Genomic DNA, 20,942 nt, shown 5'->3' with positions numbered 1-20,942 from the left:
AGTGCAAGTCATCGACTATCCCTAACAAACACCATGTTCGAGCATAAGGACGCTCATAAGTGTACTTGGTACCAGAGTGTCCTTGGCCAAAAGGTCGATTTTGTGATCGTTTCATCTGATCTGAGGCCGCATGTTCTGGACACTCGGGTGAAGAGAGGGGCAGAGCTGTCAACTGATCACCATCTGGTGGTGAGTTGGGTCAGAGGATGGGGGAGGACTCTGGATAGACCTGGTAAACCCAAACATGTAGTGCGGATGAACTGGGAACGTCTGGAGGATGCCCCTGTCCGAGAGGCCTTCAACTCTCACCTCCGGCGGAGCTTTTCCTGTATCCCTGTGGAGGCTGGGGACATTGAACCTGAATGGGCAGTGTTCAAAGACTCTATTGTGAAAGCTGTAGTGGAGAGCTGTGGCTCCAGGGCTTTAGGTGCCTCAAGGGGCGGTAACCCTCGAACATCGTGGTGGACACCGGTGGTCAGGGAAGCTGTCCGACTGAAGAAGGAGTGTTTCCAGGATATGTTATCCCGGAGGACTCCTGAGGCAGTTGCAAGGTATCGACAGGCCCGAAGCGCGGCAGCCTCTGCTGTGGCAGACGCAAAGCAGCGGGTATAGGAGAGGTTCGGAGAGGACATGGAGAAGGACTATCGGTCGGCACCAAGGTGTTTCTGGAAAACCGATCGGGGCCTCAGGAGGGGAAAGCGGGTACTGTGTACAGTAAGGATGGGACACTGTTGACCTCGACTGAGGAGGTAACCGGACGGTGGAAGGAACACTTTGAGGAACTCCTGAATCCGAAATCTGCACCCTCTGTGGTAGAGGCAGAGAGGGAAGCTGATGGGAGATCATCGTCAATGAGGTCGGGGTCAGTGCCGAAGGAGTGGCAAACTGTGGTGGTGGCCCCCCTTTTCAAAAAGGGGGACCTGAGAGTGTGTGCCTATTACCGGGGCATCACACTTCTCAGCCTCCCTGGTAAGGTTTACTCCAAGGTACTGGAAAGGAGGGTTCGATCGGTAGTCGAACCTCGGATTCAAGAGGAACAATGCGGATTCCGTCCTGGTCGTGGAACAACGGACCAGCTCTTTACTCTTGCAGGGATCCTGGAGGGGGCCTGGGAGTATGCCCATCCGGTCTACATGTGTTTTGGAGAAGGTGTATGATCGGGTTCCCAGGGAGATACTGTGGGAGGTGCTGCGGGAGTATGGGGTGAGGGGGGCACTACTTAGGGCCATCCAATCCCTATACGCCCAAAGTATGAGCTGTGTCAGGGTTCTCGGCACTTAATCAGGCCTGTTTCCTGTGGGTGTTGGCCTTCGCCAGGGCTGCGCTTCATCACCAATCCTGTTTGTGATTTTCATGGACAGGATATCGAGGCGTAGTCGTGGTGGAGAGGGGTTGTGGTTTGGCGGGCTTGAGATCACGTCGCTGCTTTTTGCAGATGATGTGGTCCTCATTGCTTCGTCAGCCTGCGACCTTCAGCGCTCACTGGATCGGTTCGTGGCCGAGTGTGAAGCGGTCGGGATGAGGATCAGCACCTCTAAGTCTGAGGCCATGGCTCTTAGCAGGAAACCGGTGGATTGCCTTCTCCGGGTAGGGAATGACTCCTTGCCCCAGGTGAAGGAGTTCAAGTATCTCGGGGTCTTGTTCACGAGTGAGGGGATGAGGGAGCCGGAGATGGGCCGGAGAATCGGAGCGGCTGGTGCAGGACTGCATTTGCTTTACCGCACGGTTGTGACGAAAAGGGAGCTGAGCCGGAAGGCAAAGCTCTCGATCTACCGGTCAGTCTTCGTTCCTATCCTCACCTATGGTCATGAAGGTTGGGTCATGACCGAAAGAACGAGATCGCGGGTACAAGCGGCCGAAATGGGATTCCTCAGGAGAGTGGCTGGCTTTTCCCTTAGAGATAGGGTGAGAAGCTCGGTCATCCGGGGGGAACTCGGAGTAGAACTGCTGCTCCTTCACGTTGAAAGGAGCCAGTTGAGGTGGTTCGGGCATCTGGTGAGGATTCCTCCTGGGAGCCTCCCAAGGGAGGTATATCAGGCACGTCCAGCTGGGAGGAGGCCTCGGGGTAGACCTAGGACAAGGTGGAGAGATTACATCTCCACTCTGGCCTGGGAACGCCTCGGAATCCCTCAGTCGGAGCTGGTCAATGCGGCTCAGGAAAAGGAAGTTTGGGGTCCCTTGCTGAAACTGCTGCCCCCGCGACCCGGCCCCGGATAAGCGGAGGATGATGATGATGATGATGATGTCTGCTTGAGTGAATGCTGCTAGCTACTGAGCACCATGGCAGAAAAGTTTAACTTTTTAAGATATTTGTAGCCCATCCTACTGTTGACCAAGTACATAGTTGCAGGAAGGACGATTTAATAGGGATAGCGATTCACTTCAATATTCCCTTTAGCAGGGCCATGCTTAAAAAAGAAATTAGAGAACGAGTGATTGGGGGATTGGTGGAACAGGGTGTGATTACTCTGACCAAGCAGTTGGAGGCTGTTCCTCTTTCTAGTTCCTCAACAGAAACAGAGAGTTGTCCAAGTGCTGAGACACCCTCAGATGCTGGGAAAGTTTACCAGACAGGTGAGCGAGCGAAGACCCTGTTTACCCTGCCTAGGTATGATCCTTCCCACAGCTTAAAGTCCGTCTGACTCGGCTGCAACTGGAAGCGCGTGAACGGGAGACGCACTCCCAGCTCCAACATCAGTTGGAAATCAGAAAAGCTGAACTTCAGGCTGAGACGGAGAGGGCAGTGAGACTGAGACAACTCGAGCTTGAGGCTTCTAACAAGGGGCAGAGTGCTCCTAGAGACACCACCTTCCACCACTTCCACCAGCTCACCTAGATTAGTTATTTGTAAGGGTTTTTCCCCACAGTTGATGGTCTCATATATGGCCTTGTAGCCCTCCCGCGCTTTAGAGACACTGAGAACCAATTATGAGTTTCCCGTACCAAGTACTCCACACTACAGAGGATGGTGTCATTGGAAGCATGACTTACAGCAAGCTGCAAAGAGTGACACACACACAGCGAATTAAGACCAGATCTTTGAGGCCATACTCCTCCTTTAGCACTTTATGGACCCCATTGTTAATTACCGTCATAACGGAGGCATTGTCAGTCCCTATCCCCAGGAGTTTCTCTTTTTTTAACACTACACTTCTCCAGGAAAGCCATAACAGCTCGGGCTATAGACCTGGTATCTCCTCCCTCCAACTCAACAAGCTGCAGGTACTTAGACACACTAACATCTGTGGACTCATCGAGGAGGAGGCTGAAACTCTGGTCACCCACATCAGAGACCAACCTTTTGAGGAAGTATGGTGCTAGAACACCATTGATCATTTCTGTGCATCTTGAAGTGCGTAGCAGCAGTACAGTCTGAGAACGCCGCTTTACATGCATACAAGAGTTATAAGGCTTTGATAGATAGATAGATAGATAGATAGATAGATAGATAGATAGATAGATAGATAGATAGATAGATAGATAGATAGATAGATAGATAGATAGATAGATAGATAGATAGATAGATAGATACTTTATTCATCTCACAGAAATTCACAGTTCAGTAGCTCTAAGAAAATGTTACAAAATAGAAACATAAAAGGCATGCAAAGTACAGCCTAAATATAAAATGAAACATATAATAAAACAAAACATATATATAAAATATAAAGACGTTGAAAAGAAATGAATTATAAATCAGAAGGTTGCGTCATTACAGTGCAGGGTTTGAGTGTGTGCATGCACATGTACATGTGTGCGTGAGTGTATGTGTCATGTATGGCATGGGGGAGGAATGATCTCCTCAGTCTTTCTGTGGAGCAGGACATTGACAGCAGTCTGTCACTGAAGCTGCTCCTCTGTCTATGTATGGTGCTGTGTAGTGGATGGTGTGGATGGATACAGCTGGATTGGTGTCATCCAGCTGTACTCCCAGGTATTTGTAGGTGTGCACCACCTCCACACAGTCCCCTTTGATGAGAACTGGTTCTGGGTTCACCCTGGAGAAATCCAAAAATGTAATTCTCACAGCACCGCTGCCTCTGTCCAGGTGAGCGAGAGATCGATGTAGCAGGAAGACGATGGCATCTTCCACTCCCACCTTTTCCCGGTAAGCGAACTGTAGGGGGCCATGGGCGTGGCAGGGCGTGGCTTTGCCTTTTGAATGGGTTTTTGTGTGTACATATGTTTTTTCACGTCACTTAATTTTGCATAGAAATCAGCCTTGCAATAGCTGCAGTATGCCCGTGTATCGTGACCAATAAATGGCTTTAACCATCCTTTAAAGTCAGGGTTTGATTCCCACTCTCGTCTGTACTTCTGATTGTAAAGTTTAGACATGATAGCTAACGTTAACTAGCTAGATGTCAAGTGTCACAGAGAGGCACACACTCAGTGGACGAGGTGAATAAGTGACTGAGGCTGTGTGAGTCAAATGCAGTGATTTATTTTTGTGTGAGAGTGAGTGAAAACATTTACATTTACACCCCGCTCTGATTAACACACACACACGTGACAATCTGACAAACACACTGGGAAAGGCAGGCTTAAGTAGGGAGGAAGGGGAGGGGAGAACAGAAATCAGGTGTAGCAAATCAGACGCAGGTGAACAGGATGAAGCTCATCAAGAGAACAGGGAAGGGAGGGGGAGTGAGCAGAGACGGCAGGTAAGTGGGAGAAACACAAGCACACACAGGAAGGAGAACTACAAAATAAAGCAGAGAGAGATGCCAAAGGAGACAAACGAGACACAGGCATGACACTGTGTAGAAGAAGACAGTGAATGATCACATCATCCCTTTTAAAGTGTAACAGGTTAATGGTCCAACACGAATTTCACAATCCCACAATCACTCATCATGGAAAATGCCAGCTCTGCTTCAGTGACAGGATTAAGAACAGGATTGTCATTTTTTATTTTTATTCTTGCAGAAATCACACAACTATTAATAATAGAATTCAACCGTCCCTTTAAGTGCATCTCCATCCCCTTTATTCTGCAAACAATTTTCCCTGCCCCCTTATATCAGCCTTTGGTGCAGGATTATGCACAACAGTGATCGCCTCACCCGTCGATGTGGTCAAGACCAGATATATATGAACTCTTCTCCTGGTCATTACACTAATGTTTTCAGTTGTGCTGCTGCCACGATGACCAAATAAGGACCATTTGCCTTTAATAAAGGGTAACTGCATGAACAGAATTTTGAAGGTGACATAGACCGGAAGCTCCAATTAACGCTGCGTTTGTGTGTGTATCTGCGTCATTACCTCGTTTATGAAACCCTAAAGTTTCAGAACAACAGTTCAGCCACTGCTGAGAAAATAGTGTTGTATTGTTTTCCTGGGCTCTGCGAAGCGGATCGGCACTTCCGTAGTTTGATGTCGTCATCAAAAATCCTCACCACTCCTCTCACCACTGTAGCGCCTCCTGGTGCGGGCACTAGTCCGGGCACATCCGGTTGCGTACATTCAACCGCAGAAGAAGAAGAACTACTGTCGTTGATGCAGAGCATCCACCATGCCAGAGGGGGAGCTGTGTATCTGAGAGCTGGCCTATCTATTACGTCACTTCCAGGTACCTGGCCAATCACAGGACAGTGGGAAAGCTCTCGTTGGCTGGCCAATCACAACACAATCCACATTCTGGGGGTGTGGTTTTGGTCTGAAACAGCGCGGCTGACGAGAGCGTCAGTGAGGAGATATTTTGATCGGCTCGTTTGCAGCGATTAGGAGGTTTTTAATCATGAAAACAAGTTAATATATGTAAGTAGACCTCCATAACTAACATATATGTGTGATACAAGCATTCGATGTCGCCTTTAAAAGACTAGCGAGAAACAGAGAGTGAAGAGGAAAAATTGGCTGTAAATCAAATGACAGCTCTTAATCACATTTTATTTCTGCTGAAGCGAGCCATGATGGCAGCGAGTCATAGCCACACAATTGTACTGTGGATATTGGTAAATGGTGTGTATTCATACAGCATATCAATGTGCAGTGCATTTTTCTTTCATACCCATTCACACGCTGCCAGCACAACTGTCAGGAGCAACATCGGGGTTAAGTGTCTTGCCTAAGGACACATCAGTGTAACATGTGGAGCCGGAAATTGACGACTTGCTCAACCACTGAGACCATCGCCCCATTATCACCTGGAGGAAGTCTACTGTCTGATGCTACAATCTGAGACGGAGGTCTCGAAAAGAGCAACTTTATAATTTTTTTTTTTTTTTTATTTCATGAAAGTCTCCTAATAATTTCATTTTAAATACTAAATTAAAATATGAACTGAAATATTGCAGTACTGTGCAATAGTCTTAGGGGCTGTGCACACAAAAATGGGTCTAGGTGAATCTGCTAAAGTATCACATCAGCGTTTTAACCACATGGAAAGGATGTTTTGGGAGCACTGAAATGCTATTTTTTGAAATCCCACAGTGGGAAAATCGCTACCTATGCATTTCCATGCAGACAACAAATACTATGGTATGAGAAAATGATATCATGATCTCACTTCTCTCTTGCCCTTGCATTCACTGTCGCTTATCTTTGTTGTCATCATCTTCCTTTTCTTGTGTTTGGAGATTGTTTGATCTGTTCACTTTTCCTTAGCCTTTCTTCATTCAGTTTATGTAAATGTATACATTGTAATATATACTTCATAATTCAAATAATATTTAAACAAAAGTTTGTACGCAGCGTACATGCTGTGCATGCTCAACATCCTCTTCTCCAAACACGCTATCCAACATGTTAAAAACTAGCTTTTTTACAAAAAACATAATGATAAACAGCAGCTGATCAAATTACTCAATCGTTTCTAAAGCTATTTTTCACTTGCAAGTAAGTTTGATAATGCTGTGGGTTGTGGCCTGAACAGTAAATTGTGTAAACCTTTAACCCGGTGACCCACTTTTTTAAAGACGGCAAACTATCGTGAACAAGGGCAAATTGAAATCATTTCTTTTATTTCTTCTCTTTCAACAATGCTCTTCATTCATTTGCCAAGTCATTCAGAATGTGACAACATGCTGGCTAAACAACATAACATCAACAGTGCATCACTTCCTTGTCCCTTTTTTTCTGCTACACAGGCCGTCTCTCTCTGATTGCTGGTGTTTTACAACAGTTGGCGTCAGTCATGTTGCATTTCTGCCTCTTTCTGGATTCCTCTTCTGTCTGGATTATTCCTCTTTTTCTCTCCATTATCCCATTTCAAGGCCTCAACGCAGCAAGTTGCGTAATGTACGCTATTTCAGAGCTTTTTTGATCAGATACCTCTGCTCAGGGGAAAGTCTCTCAGGGAAGTGGATGTGAAAAGTAATGATGAGGTTTCCTTTCTGTGAAGGATCCTGGGACAGCGGCATTCCCTCACCACTCACCAGTTTTCTGGACATTGGGCTGATGACAAAAAAACAAACAAACAAAATACTGTATCACACACAAATGTTATGTAAATACAGACCATTCTGCTTTGGCCCCAGTATGGGAAAGTACTTACTGGACAATGTCATTGATGGGGATGGTGAGTAGTCTGCCATCTAGTGTCTCCACATCCACAGAGAATCCAGTCAGGGCCTATGGGAAAGATTAGTTTTGCTTCATTGTTTTTTCTACTCAGGATAAGCTGATAAAAAAGAAGGTCACACAGTAAACAGTAGCTTGAATCCTGGTCCAACGAAGGGCCTTTCTGTGTGGTTAATGCATGCAGCATGTCAATGAGGGTTCTCTCCATGAACTCCAGCTTCCTCCCACAGTCCAAAAACATTCAGTTAATTGGACACTCTAAATTGTGAATGTCAGAGTGAATGGTTGTTCCTGTGTGTTTGCTCTGTGATGACTGTACCCTGCTTTTCATGTGGAGGATAAAGTGGTAATAAAAAACATCTGTAACAATGGCTCACCATCTCCAGAGAAACGTGGGCCTTGTAGATCAGGTCATTGTCCTGTCTTTTAAACAGAGGATGATTTTTCTGTCGCACTATGAACACAATATCTGCAGGGATGTTGTTTGGTCCCTATTGGTTAAATAAAGCAGGGAAAGTAAGAAGGAGAAGATATGCACAACAGATCTGACTGGTTAATGTAAGTAACCACTCAATTTCAAATGATGGTTCCTTTACCTGATCTCCCTCTTTGAAGAAAATAATTTTTGTGCCTTCTTTCAATCCAGGATTTATATCAATTGATTGAATTTTCTGTCTGATAATAGACGATTGTGTATCCTCAGTCAATTCCTGTTAATCAAATGTGGCAAAATGTTAACAAATAAATTCATGTCACTCAGCGGCCATACACATTATCACCTAAAGTTTTTTTTTTAAAATTGAATCAGTTTTTATCCACAAGGAAACAGTGTTTTGGGAGCACTGAAATGGTATTTTTTGAAAATAGAGTGTGAAAAAACGCCACCCTTTTGTGTTTTACGTGTACAATTATACAACTCTGGACCTCACGTGACTGACACGCACACTGGCAGGAAATAACGTGGCTCATCCCATAGACTTATACAGTAAGCAGCACATACATCAGGCAGTATCTCAGAAAACCTGTCTCTTTAGCCGGCTGTCTTAATCATGTAGAAAGCTATTGCAAAACAGTTGGCTAACAGGCTAATTAAAAAAAACGACATGCATGCTTTATGCATATGCTCAATGTCTTCTGCTCTAGTTTTGCTGTAGCAGTGCTACAGCGCCACATAGGCCTGGCATATACTACAGAGATTATAGTCGTTCTGGGGGATTTTGTCATTTCTTGAAACGATGCCATGTGTATGGAGCACTTTTTCAAAATGACAAAAGAAAAGATAATTTAAGTGTGATTATTTTTTTCTAATGTAACAGTTGAGTTCATTAGTTGGTCTTTGTTGTTCTTACCCTGCGACATATCTTGATCTGTTTTGTGCATCCATGAAAGAGCTCCTCCAGGGACAAATGAAGGTCTCTCTCCACTGGAGGGTCTTGTATCTTCACCACAACATGCTGGAGGCCACCAAACCTAAGTGGTGCTTCATTAGTGTGGAAGTCTAGCAATGTAAATTATGCAAATAAAATGTCAGATCAGTGTTATTGCCATTACATTTTAAAAATAATTGTATTATTGTATATTATGCATATTTTCTCACCTGCAAATGGGTTGTCACCTCCGAAAAATTGCCTGAATGTTTTGTCTGGTCGCCCATGGTAGGTATATTTAGATGACCAAGCTCCATCGCTGCCAAACTCAGGTGGTATACCACCTTTTAGACCCTCCTCACCAAACTTGTCATAAGTGGCCTTTTTCTTAGCTGTAAAAAAAATGATAAAATAAAGAGATGTTTTTATGTACACATATGTGGACGACTAAAGGTTAGCCCATGAAAGTACCATCTTTATATATAACAACAATGTTTTTGTGTCATAGTTTTCTTCATCTTAAATATTTTCAGACTAATATATTATATTATTATACTACTTTATTTTAGGTAATGTATAGTATACAATACAAGACAATGACATAGTTTAGATACACTTTAACCACAGCACAATTTAAATCTTTAAATCTTAAACTTGACTTTTAGGACCACATTGTTTGTCTCGATGAGGACTTCTGGTCCTGACTAGGTCAGTGTTATGCCAGAAAAGGTCTTAAAGAGCTAACACACACACCTTAACAATGTATAACACCAGCACTGCAAATGATATACTTGCATTATTATTGTATTCAAATTGCATAATTATGTGCCACTACACTTTCTTCAGTTTCTCATTTATGCTGTTAAAAGGTACATACATACAGTATATATGTACGTAAATGTACATGTATATATACATATTTTTTTATTTTTTTACTTTTTAAAATCATAATTTTATATATATTTTTTCCATATATTGCTTATTCTATTTCTATATTTATATTGTATTTTTTAACTTGTCTAATCTATTAGTGGTTATTTGATATCCCTTTTCACTGAACCCTCTGCTGCTGGAACAATGTGAATTTTTACCAGTGTGGGATCAATAAATCAAATCTAATCTAATCTAATCTAACCACAACTACTATTGGCCTAAACCTAGCCTCATTCTAACCATACATGTCTTCACTTTAAAATGTTTTAATTTAAATGGGGACTTTCTGTCCCCATAAGGAAGACAAGTCACCATAATATGACTGTGTAAACAGATTTAGGTCCTATTTCATATTAGATATTGTAATATAGCTTCTGTTAATAGTACCATTTATGCTATTGCTACATTCTGTCAATCCAGCACTCTGCCACCTTGTGGTAGGCTTTGGCACTGCATAGCAACTGTTAAATTAAGATATTTTTTACATTACATTACATGTCATTTAGCAGACACTTTTATCCAAAGCGACTTACAATAAGTGCATTTAAACATTTGGGAATATTATAAATAATAACATATTTCTATAATTGTATTTCATATTAGATATTGTAATATTTCCAACACTCTCAGTGTCCATTGTCACTCTGTTGCTTCTTAAGATAAGATAAGATAAGATACGATAAACACAGGGAAATATTAAATATAAGAATAACAATAGTACAATATGTACACTATTTTGCATTAACAGTTACACTATGGAACAGATATGAATATATATTTAGATAATATTAAGAAGTGCAAAACAAAGAGAAATTGTGCAAAACTTTGTACATTAAAATGTGTAAACAAGTAGCTGATTTTTCCCTTAAACTTTTATTTTGTATTCATCATGACTCCATGGCGGAAGTGAAATGTGGCCCCGCCCTTATTGGCAGCGAGTCTGCCGAGCGGGTGCGGTGCCACTACCTGTCAATGCCACTGGGAGGACCTCGCTGTCTCTCGTGTCTTTCAACTATACGTTCCCTCCCTGTGGTTTATATACATTTTATTTATTATTATTTTACACACACACACACACACACACACAGAGAGCTACTCACGGTCGCTGAGAACATCGTAGGCTTCACTCAGTTGAGTGAACTTCTCGCTGCTTCCAGGTTTTCTGTTGCTGCTCGGATGAAATTTCAACGCAAGACGTCGATATCTGTGAAAATGAAGGAAACAGTGAGAACGTGAACAAGACTAAGAATCTTTAATTCAAATGTAAACGTCAGACGGAATGCATGTCGGAAAAAAGGAAAAGAACCGACGCTTTTTTAATATCTGCGTCTGTTGCGTCTCTGTTGAGTTCCAGCGTCTCATAATAATCCAAAGTCATTGTGTGATTAAAACCTCAGCATTTTTAGAGTCTGCCGTGTCGAGTTCAGCGTGGCTCAGTGTTTTCTTCTTGTCTCCACATGATAGAAAATTACGTCACGCGACACGTTCCTTTGATGTCGCGCGCCTGTAGTGTTTTTTTTTTCCATATTCTGTAAATGGACACATTCTCAGACAAGGCCGTTTCTATTTACATTAAATCATTCATACGCAAAGCTATTCAATGTGCTTTACAGAGGCAGAAGAAGAAGATACAGTACAGAGTCATTAGAATTGCATAATTACATTAAAACATTGGAATTTAAATACAATAGAACATAGTAAAAATAAAAGTAAGTGTGATTTACATTCACATTTGATGTTCACCAATGTGAATATAAAACAATTAATCCAAATCAGTTAAATGTAAACGTTAGTGCTCTTTATTTAGAAAACCCTTATGTCACATCTACATTTCAGGATCTGGTTATTATAGACACAGATTAAATGTTAAATATAAATATTTCAATATGTATCAACACAGTAACAGTGTTACACACATTAGTAGCTGTAAACACTCAGCATTAGAAAAATACATATGTTGGTTTGGTGCTTACTTATATCCTAAACATAAGGAGTAAACATTTACAATCATCACTTTAAAAGTTACATAGTTGTTTTTGGTGCCTATTGTTTCCCAGATATATTAGTGTGTGTGTGTGTGAATGGGTGAATAAGAGGCATTAACTTAAAGCACTTTGTAGAAAGGCGCTTTATGAAGTTCAGTCCATTTCCTTTTATTAGTTTACGGGCAGATCTGCAGATCCAATATGGCGGACACGCTGATGTAACGCATCTGACTAATACAATATAAATACTTACAGAGTTTGTTATACTGTATACTGTATACCTTAGATGTGTTCAAGCTGGATATGTTGTGACCCAAAGTACAGTGAGACACCTGTTAAAAATGTCTTGACCCCATGGATCAACAGCGAAGAAGGCGGCTGATGAGACCCTTGTGTACCCGTACACAAGCCATTGTCTTCCCTCTGGACTATAGAAACAGACTCGCAGTTCTTTCATATTTAATTATCACGTTTATACAATATACTGATCCAAAACTCTGACAGCAATACGCTTCCGTACATATGGACGGCTCTATATAGTTTCCTTGTAGAGCATGTTTGAAATCAAAGTATCAGTAGTTTAAAAGTAACTATTGGCAACATGTGTTGATATGTGCTCAGTATTTATTTCAAAGCTTTCTTGATCAGATGTCTCTGCTCTGCAGAGAGCTTCTCAGGGAAGTGGATGTCAAATGTGATGACGAGGTTTCCTCTCTGTGAAGGTTCCCAGGATGACGGCATTCCCTCTCCACTCACCACCTTTCTGTATGTAGGGCTGATGTGTTGTGACAAACAAAAGAGAGACAAGAAAAGAGTAATTGATGCAGACAAAAACAAAGCATATCCCTGAAGAGAAGACCCTGTTCAACAAGTGACTATATATTATAGGAGCCATTCTGATCATTTCTACCGATTACCAGGGGGCCTGGTGCACGAAAGTAGAATTAAGATATTGATTGAGTGACTGTGCTATAGCAGTTTATGGCCAGTAGAAGGTGCTATATAGGGTGTTCTGCATATAGTTATTGAAAGGACGTTGCATGCATTAAAACCAGCTGAATAGAAGATACAGACATATACACTGTGGTAAATCGTGCATTTATTTAGATTGTCCACTTGTCCAAGTGAATATAAGAAAATGCCCCTTGCAAAAAATAATAATGAGGACGTTGCTAATACATTTGCATGCACGTTTATTATTATATTTAGAAAATACCAGTTTTTATGCCGGTCATATCATTTTATTTTGTTGTATTTATCCACCACACATTAAAGGCCGATCCGTACATCATTGTGACACAAACAAAGATGACATGGATGAGTATTTCATATAACTGCTCTTGTCACTGATTTGATTGAAACCACCTTTACAACCTCAGCTGAAAGGGTGTTTGGTCTTCATGCAATCATTCAAGACTAATCAGAATTAAAACAACATTGAACCACATGTAATCACTGTAATATGTTAATGCAAAAAAAAAATCAAAAAGATCATGAATAACGTGTCAAACATATATATTTCTGATCAGATTAACAGCTGACTGAACACATTGAACAGTGTAACTTTTGTGCAACCAACTTGAGGCTAAGTTTAGCCAGGATAAGTAACATAGCCTGACTGAATCCCTTATCCTAGTTCCGTGCAACAGGCCCTGGTTTTTCCGCTACAGTAGACACGTCAACAAACGCTTGCATCGCCAGTTTATCCACTTATAAGCAAATTATCAAAAACAAAGGGAGTTTGCCTTGACATTCACTGAAGCTTGTTAAAACAGGTTTCCACCCGCACCCATACAAAATGTACTTACTGCACAATGTCATTGATGGGGATGGTGAGTATCCTGCCATCTAGTGTTTCCAAATCCACAGAGAATCCACTCAGGGCCTGTGGGAGAAGTTATTTGGCTTCAGTGTTTTTTTCTACTGAAAGTTTGAGGCTCCAGGCAAAAATGTAAAGCTAGACTAAATCCCCCATGTAGCCCCAAAAATCAGCAGTAGTCCATACATTTGCTGTTCATGCATTTATAGGTTAGACCAGGGGTGTCAAACTCAAATGACCTCAGGGCCATTGAGGAACTAGTCTGGTCAAGAGGGGGTGGGCAGTATGAGCTTAAACTTATAACAATATTCACATTTATACAATATATAAAAATAAATATTCATAAAGATGTTTCAAAAAATTTCAAAGTAAAAGTGCTTGTTTTGATATGGAATGGTCTATACTTAACAATAGTCATATTATTACTATTATAAAAATATTGCTGGTAAACATATTTAGTATTATATTCTGTCTAAAATATAGATAGACATAGATAGACATGTAGCTAAACAAAAGCTACATATGTTTAAAGAAAGAGGAGGTAACATGATATTAAAGGTGACATAGACCGGAAGCTCCAATTAACGCTGCGTTTGCGTGTGTATCTGCGTCATTACCTCGTTTATGAAACCCTAAAGTTTCAGAACAACAGTTCAGCCACTGCTGAGAAAATAGTGTTGTATTGTTTTCCTGGGCTCTGCGAAGCGGATCGGCACTTCCCTATGCTGATGATGTCATCAGTAAACCTCACCACTCCTCTCACCACCGTAGTGCCTCCTGGTGCGGGCACTAGTCCGGGCACATCCAGTTGCGTACATTCAAACGCAGAAGAAGAAGAACTACTCTTGTTGTAGCTGCTGAGATGCAGAGCATCCACCGTGCCAGAGGGGGAGCTGTGTATCTGAGAGCTGGCCTACCAATTACGTCACTTCCAGGTACCTGGCCAATCACAGGACAGTGGAAAAGCTCTCGTTGGCTGGCCAATCACAACACAGTCCAAGTTCTGGGGGTGTGGTTTTGGTCTGAAACAGCGCGGCTGACGAGAGCGTCAGTGAGGAGATATTTTGATCGGCTCGTTTGCAGCGATTAGGAGGTTTTTAACCATGAAAACAAGTTAATATATGTAAGTAGACCTCCATAACTAACATATATGTGTGATACAAGCATTCGATGTCACCTTTAAGTGGTGGGCCCATATGAGACTGTGGGGGGGACGCATGTGGCCCACGTGCTGCCCGTTTGAAACCTCTGGGTTTAAACAGACATAGTCGTATGCTAGCTGTTGCTGGCATCAATTTAAAGAAGAAGAGCAGCAGGAGAATGTTTGAAATCTATGACTCTGCTGTTTATTCTTGTTTAGTTTAGTTTAGTTTATTATCCATCCATCCATTTTCTACCACTTTAACCTCCACAGGATGGTGGTGGGGGGCGCTGTGCCAGTCTCAGCTGATATAGGGCACTAGGCGGGGTACACCCCAGAGCAGTTCACCAGTCCATCGCAGGGCCACATATACAGACAAACAACCATTCACTCACATTGACTACGGTCAATTTAGAGTGTTGAGTTTACCTAATCCCTTATTTGCACATTATGTGAAAGAAAAACAAAAATCAAAATAGTTAAAATACTGTGGAGGGGAGATTAGACATTAGGCTTATAAAGACACCACCCATCCAATCAACAGACATCTTTGTTGATCAGACATGTCCTCATGCTTTTCTTAAATGAAAACAATGGAGATGTTGACTGTAGTGTTTCAAAGAGATGATCCTCTGTACTTGTGTGTTGGTTAAGAGAAGTCTAACAAAATGAAAGATGAAAATCTTTAGACCGCTGATCTAGATCGACCTGTAGATCTTTGGACGTTAGTGGATGGCCTGAACATATTTCATTAAGGGATTGGCAAGTCATGGATTATATGTACTGTACATATTTATACATCCACATCTGATATATGTTCACAAAAAATTGATAGAAATTAGTATTTTCTGAACAGGGGAGGGATTAGGTAAATTGGTCACTCTAAATTGACCATAGGTGTGAATGTGAAAGTGAATGGTTGTTCGTATGTGTGGCTCCTGGGTGAACTCCGCCTATCGCCCTATGTCAGCTGATATTGGCACAGCACCCCCCCACGACCCTCCGGTGGAGGATAAAGTGGTAGATAATGGATGGATAGATGAAGAGAGGAGCAGATGAGTCATCTTTTAGTAAAACTGTTAATTATTGTTTCTATTTTCAGAGCACTGACCGGTGGGAAGGCTCTAGTTTACCTTCTCTTTTTCTTCTCTTTTCTTTCACTCACACTTTGAGCAGTGACAACCTCACCAAACTTGGTGCGCACATCTGACATGAAAAATGATTGATGGCCTCTCACTAGCACCACTCAATGGCAAATCACGGTTGCTCCATTCCCCAACCTGTGGGGGATGTGAGGGCCCATTTAATGCTGCTTGTAATGCAGTGGGTGATAACTATTTATTATTATTTGTGTTGGCGCACACACCTCTGGACAAATTCAGGAAAATATCTGGTCTTCAGTGCAGGTCTGAAAGCAGCTTAATCCTCAAATCTGACAAGGAATAAGATCTGTAACAATGACTCACCATCTCCAGACTAATGTGGGCCTTGTAGATCAGGTCATTGTCTTGTCTTTCAAACAGAGGATGACTCTTCTGTCGCACTATGAACACAATGTCTGCAGGGATGTTGTTCGGTCCCTACAGATTAAATACAGCAGGATGGTCACATAGCAGCCAAGATTCTTCTCTAAAGCAAGGTTTAATAATAATTTTTTACTAAGCAGGGAGCACAAAAGGATCAGAAATGTCAGGTCCACACACAGAAGAATGTTTCAACTTTTACTGTAAATACCATTCACTTACCTGTTTATATTAGATCATTGTTTTTCTACCGCCTTTACCTGATTCTGACATTTTATATTTCTAATCTTTAATGGGCTCCAAGCATTTATTTTCCCCTTATGACTGGGAGAATAAATGTAAAGGTGGTCTACATACTTCTTTCATCTGTGTTGCAGCACTCATCCTGATAGTCAAAAAAGTCCTCAGCAGGTAAGTCCACTGAGACCTTGGCTCATCTTCAAGGCTCTCCCTACACCTTGAATTCCCCTGCCCGCTATTGCACAGTTGATCAAGCTAAAGTATCGTCCCCTAGTGTAAAGCGGCTTTGAGTGGTCAAACAGACTATTTGCCATTACTACCTCACTTATTAATTACTTATGAAAAACTAATGAATTGTACTTTGACAAGAGTGTTTAATAATCTTGTGAAAATAAAAAAGGGGTCGACAGGATCAAAATAAGCCATCGTGATCTTGGATAATGAGTTAAATCTTCCATCACACTGCTTCAGATTAATGTGTTGACAACTACTACAACTGTTTGAAATAGCAACAGAAAATGAAGGTTCCTTTACCTGATCTCCCTCTTTGGAGAAAATGATTCTTGTGCCCTCTTTCAATCCAGGTTTTACATCAACAGACAGGATCTTGTCTTTGATGTTCGATGTGTGTCCATCCTCATTCATAATCTGTCCAGCAAATCAGGCATCAGAGATAAAATTATAATATGTCAGGTTTTATATGTAGCAAACGTTTTCGTGATAAATGTATGAATGATTGATGACAAAAAGCTACATTTAAACATTTTCTTGTCCTTTCACCAAAACCAATACCAAAGCCAGATTAGTATTGAAATTGAACGAATTACATGCTAATATCATCCATTCATCCATTATCTACCACTTTATCTTCCACTGGAGGGTCGCGGGGGTGCTGTGGCAATCTCAGCTGACATAGGGCGATAGGTCACACCCCGCCAGTCCATCACAGGGCCACATAGAGACAAATAACCATTCACTCTCACATTCACACCTATAGTCAATTTAGAGTGACCAATTTACCTAATCCCCATATTGCATACTTTTGAACTGTGGGAGGAAACCGGAGAACCCGGAGAAAACTCACACACACACACACACACACACACATACATGGGGAGAACATGCAAACTCCATGCAGAAAGGTCTTTGTTCCAAACGGGGCTCAAACCCAGGTCTTCTTGCTGCAAGAGTGCTAACCACTACACCAACAGTGTGGCCCGCTGTGTAATATGTAAATTGTAAATAAAGCTTTGCTTCGCTTAGGCTGTAACTACTTCACATCTGTCTGCATTGTCAATTATTTTCTCCACAACATAATTCATTCCTATGGGCAGTTTAGAATGTCCAATTAACCTTTTCAGACTGTGGGAGGAAGCCGGAGAACACACACACACACACACACACACACACACAGGGATAAAATGCAAATTCCATGCAGAAGGGTCCTTGTTCTGACCTGTGTACAAACCAGAGTATTGTTGCTGCAAAGGCAAGAGTGCTAACCACTAGTTCCTTTTTTTAATGCTAAAATAATTCAAGTGAACAGTATACAGCCTGGCATTATACAATCCTCCTCCTTCCCTTTCTATTATCTCTAATTATATTCTCCAAACTCAGACAATGAAATGGAAAAAGCCATGTGGAATGTGGCTGCACAGATTTCAACACATAAATCGTTTTGCATTTGTGCATCTGTAAAAAGGTAGCTGTCTCAGATACAGGTGCTCTTACTCTTCGAGAAATCTTGATCTTTTTCGTGCATCCATGGAAGAGATCATCCAGGGACAAATTAAGGTCTCTCTCTATTGGAGAGTCTTGTGTCTTCACCACTACTTGCTGGAGGCCACCAAACTGAAGTGGTTCCTCGTTAGTATAGAAATCTAGTAATAAATGCAGAGAAAATAATCAGATCAATGCAGTTGGTTCTGTGTGGGCTTTATTCATATAGTCTCACCTGCAAATGGGTTGTCACCTCCGAAGAATTGCCTGAATGTTTTGTCTGGTCTCCCATGGTAGGTATATTTACATGACCAAGCTCCATCGCTGCCACACTGAGGTGGTATACCACGCTTTAGACCTTCCTCACCAAACTTGTCATACGTGGCCTTTTTCTTAGCTGGAAAACGAACAGAAAGATGTTCTTATGGACATAAACTGCCACTCTGTACAACTGTGTGGTGAGCGGGAGATCGAGGTAACTTTATTAATCACCATGGTGAAATTAACTTCTCTACTAGCAACCTTCCTAGAACTAGGAGCAGTGGGAAGCCACTTAGCAGTGCCTGATGGGTCTTGGTCAGGAGCACTGACAGCAGCATTACCCTAAAACATGTTGATGTGTGAGGAAACCTGGAGAAAACTCACACAGGGTGAACATGCAAACTCAACACAGAAAGAACCTGGGACAAGGGTTCAAAACCAGCAACTTTATAGGTTCAAACAACTGCCACAAAAAAGTACAGTAGTTTCTGTTATGGACACCAGTGGCGACCGGTGAAATTGTTTTTCAGGGGGGCACAATCAGGCAAGTCAGTTTTCCTCATGGGTTATATAACCACGATGTGGTTACAATGCCCTCTAAAAGTATTGGAGCAGTGGGGCCAATTCTTTTATTTTTGCCATAGATTGAAACATTTGGGTTTGACATCAAAAGATGAACATTTTAGCTTTTATTTCCAGGTATTTGGATCTGGATCTGATACACAATTTAGAACATAGCATTATTTGTAACACAACATTTTTAGGCGAGCAAAAGTATTGGAACAGGCTTAAAAAGGATTAAAATGAATAAGACTTCAAATTTAGTTGCAAATCCTTTCAATACTTATATTAATAATAATGATTTCTGTAAGTGCATCGAGCCTGTGACCCACTGACATCACCAAACTGACATCACCAGGCCTCTTTCAGTTGTTTGTTTTGGGGGTTTACTCCCTTCAGTCTCCTCTTTAGCAGGTAACATGTGTGCTTTATAGGGTTAAAGTGTGGAGATTGACTTGGCCAGTCTCAAACCTTCCACTTCTTGCCCCTGATGAACTCCTTTGTGTGTTTGGAGTCGTTATCTTGCTGCATGATGAAGGATCTCCCAAGCAGTTTGGTTGCATTTTTCCTTAAATTGGCAGACAAACTGTTTCTCTAAACTTCTGAGTTCATTTTGCCATCATGTGTTACATCACCAATGAAGATTAATGAGCTCATCCCAGAAGAAGCCATGCAAGCTCAAGCTATGACATTACCTTGACTGTGTTTCACAGATGAGCTTGTACGTTTGGGATCATGAGCAGATCATTTCTTTGTCCAAACTTTAGCCTTCCATCACTTTGGTAAAAGTTAATCTTTGTCTCATCAGTCCATAAAACTCATCATTACATGCATTTATTTAAATGTTCCATGTTTTTTATGAATTCTGTAGATGATTCTTCTTCTTCACATTAGACTGGTGGGGCAGCGCCCTCTATGGACACAGTTGTGCAATATCGCTGTCAACTCATAAATAAATAAATAAACATGCAGTATTACTTTTGATTATGTATATTGTTGTAAAGACATAAATTCATCATAGACATAAAGTGTCACTCACACACACACGCGCACGCGCGCGCGCACACACACACACAGAGCTACTCACGGTCGCTGAGAACATCGTAGGCTTCACTCAGCTGAGTGAACTTCTCGCTGCTTCCAGGTTTTCTGTTGCTGCTCGGATGAAATTTCAACGCAAGACGTCGATATCTGTGAAAATGAAGGAAAAAGTGAGAATGTGAACAAGACCAAGAATCTTTAATTCAAATGTAAACGTCGGAACGGAATTAAAGTTAAAGAAAAAAAAGGGGGAAAACCGACGCTTTTTTAATATCTGCGTCTGTTGCGTCTCTGTTCAGCTCCAGGGTCACATAATAATCGACAGTCATTATAGAATTAAACGCGTCACAACTTCAGAATGTGAATGAAGCTCAGTGTGGCTTCAACGCGTGATGTTTGGGCTCGTTTCCAAGGTAACCTAGCTGCCGCTCTGGAAACTCTCGCGGTACTTGGTTTTACATTTGAGGAAAAAAAAAACAATCACGGAGTCACAGTCCAATAAAATAAAATCATACGTAGACATACATAAACATATTCATAATACATATACACACATACATTCGTAAATACAGGATCATAAAATTATATATATTATATAAAGTATGTGAGGGGCCCTACGTCTCCTTTTCCCCCTTTACTCTCAGAAGTGTAAGAACAACTGTATAATAAAATAATTTATCGATAAAGAAACAATAATATATTACAATATTATTCATTATCTTACATTGTATTTGGGTATTTAATATAAGTCTTGTTGATTGTTTATTTTATGTCCTTCTATTTATAGAAGTTTATTTTTTACTGCCTGTTTTGCACCGTGGGTCT

General features: G+C 41.5%; 2 protein-coding genes across 3 annotated transcripts; both read right to left on the bottom strand.

Moving 5' to 3' along the window:
- Positions 1 to 6,951: 6,951 nt before the first annotated feature.
- LOC131457990 (dnaJ homolog subfamily B member 13-like) lies at positions 6,952 to 11,341 on the bottom strand. Of its 2 annotated transcripts, XM_058626570.1 has the most exons (8): positions 11,138 to 11,338; positions 10,928 to 11,031; positions 9,125 to 9,286; positions 8,877 to 9,025; positions 8,124 to 8,237; positions 7,905 to 8,018; positions 7,502 to 7,578; positions 6,952 to 7,401 (listed from the first exon to the last, which is right to left on the bottom strand). In XM_058626570.1, exons 1-8 carry the CDS (start codon positions 11,203 to 11,205, stop codon positions 7,251 to 7,253), a joined length of 939 nt encoding a protein of 312 aa, XP_058482553.1. In that variant the 5' UTR covers positions 11,206 to 11,338; the 3' UTR covers positions 6,952 to 7,250. The 2 variants fall into 2 exon arrangements, with proteins under 2 accessions (XP_058482553.1, XP_058482554.1); XM_058626571.1 differs by lacking the exons at positions 7,905 to 8,018; positions 8,124 to 8,237 and having other exon boundaries at positions 11,138 to 11,341.
- Positions 11,342 to 12,254: 913 nt separating this feature from the next.
- Positions 12,255 to 20,492, bottom strand: LOC131457991 (dnaJ homolog subfamily B member 13-like). The gene is made up of 8 exons (XM_058626572.1): positions 20,379 to 20,492; positions 20,164 to 20,267; positions 18,490 to 18,651; positions 18,267 to 18,415; positions 17,070 to 17,183; positions 16,239 to 16,352; positions 13,621 to 13,697; positions 12,255 to 12,587 (listed from the first exon to the last, which is right to left on the bottom strand). Exons 1-8 carry the CDS (start codon positions 20,444 to 20,446, stop codon positions 12,437 to 12,439), a joined length of 939 nt encoding a protein of 312 aa, XP_058482555.1. The 5' UTR covers positions 20,447 to 20,492; the 3' UTR covers positions 12,255 to 12,436.
- Positions 20,493 to 20,942: the final 450 nt, after the last annotated feature.

Source organism: Solea solea, chromosome 4, assembly GCF_958295425.1.
Source record: "Solea solea chromosome 4, fSolSol10.1, whole genome shotgun sequence".
Classification (NCBI taxonomy): domain Eukaryota; kingdom Metazoa; phylum Chordata; class Actinopteri; order Pleuronectiformes; family Soleidae; genus Solea; species Solea solea.
The sequence above is the reverse complement of the archived record's forward strand: the minus strand, read 5'-3'. Positions and strand labels throughout refer to the sequence as shown.

What these genes read in the sequence shown, in the direction of transcription:
- LOC131457990 (XM_058626570.1), bottom strand. Translation starts at nt 11,205, where the DNA reads ATGACTTTGGATTATTATGAGACGCTGGAACTCAACAGAGACGCAACA. An exon ending in TCTTCAAAGAGGGAGATCAG is followed by an intron (nt 8,019 to 8,123) that starts GTAAAGGAACCA and finishes TTTAACCAATAG; the next exon opens with GGACCAAACAACATCCCTGC. An exon ending in CCCATCAATGACATTGTCCA is followed by an intron (nt 7,402 to 7,501) that starts GTAAGTACTTTC and finishes TTTTGTCATCAG; the next exon opens with CCCAATGTCCAGAAAACTGG.
- LOC131457991 (XM_058626572.1), bottom strand. Translation starts at nt 20,446, where the DNA reads ATGACTGTCGATTATTATGTGACCCTGGAGCTGAACAGAGACGCAACA. An exon ending in GACGCAGATATTAAAAAAGC is followed by an intron (nt 20,268 to 20,378) that starts GTCGGTTTTCCC and finishes TCATTTTCACAG; the next exon opens with ATATCGACGTCTTGCGTTGA. An exon ending in TCTCCAAAGAGGGAGATCAG is followed by an intron (nt 16,353 to 17,069) that starts GTAAAGGAACCT and finishes TTTAATCTGTAG; the next exon opens with GGACCGAACAACATCCCTGC.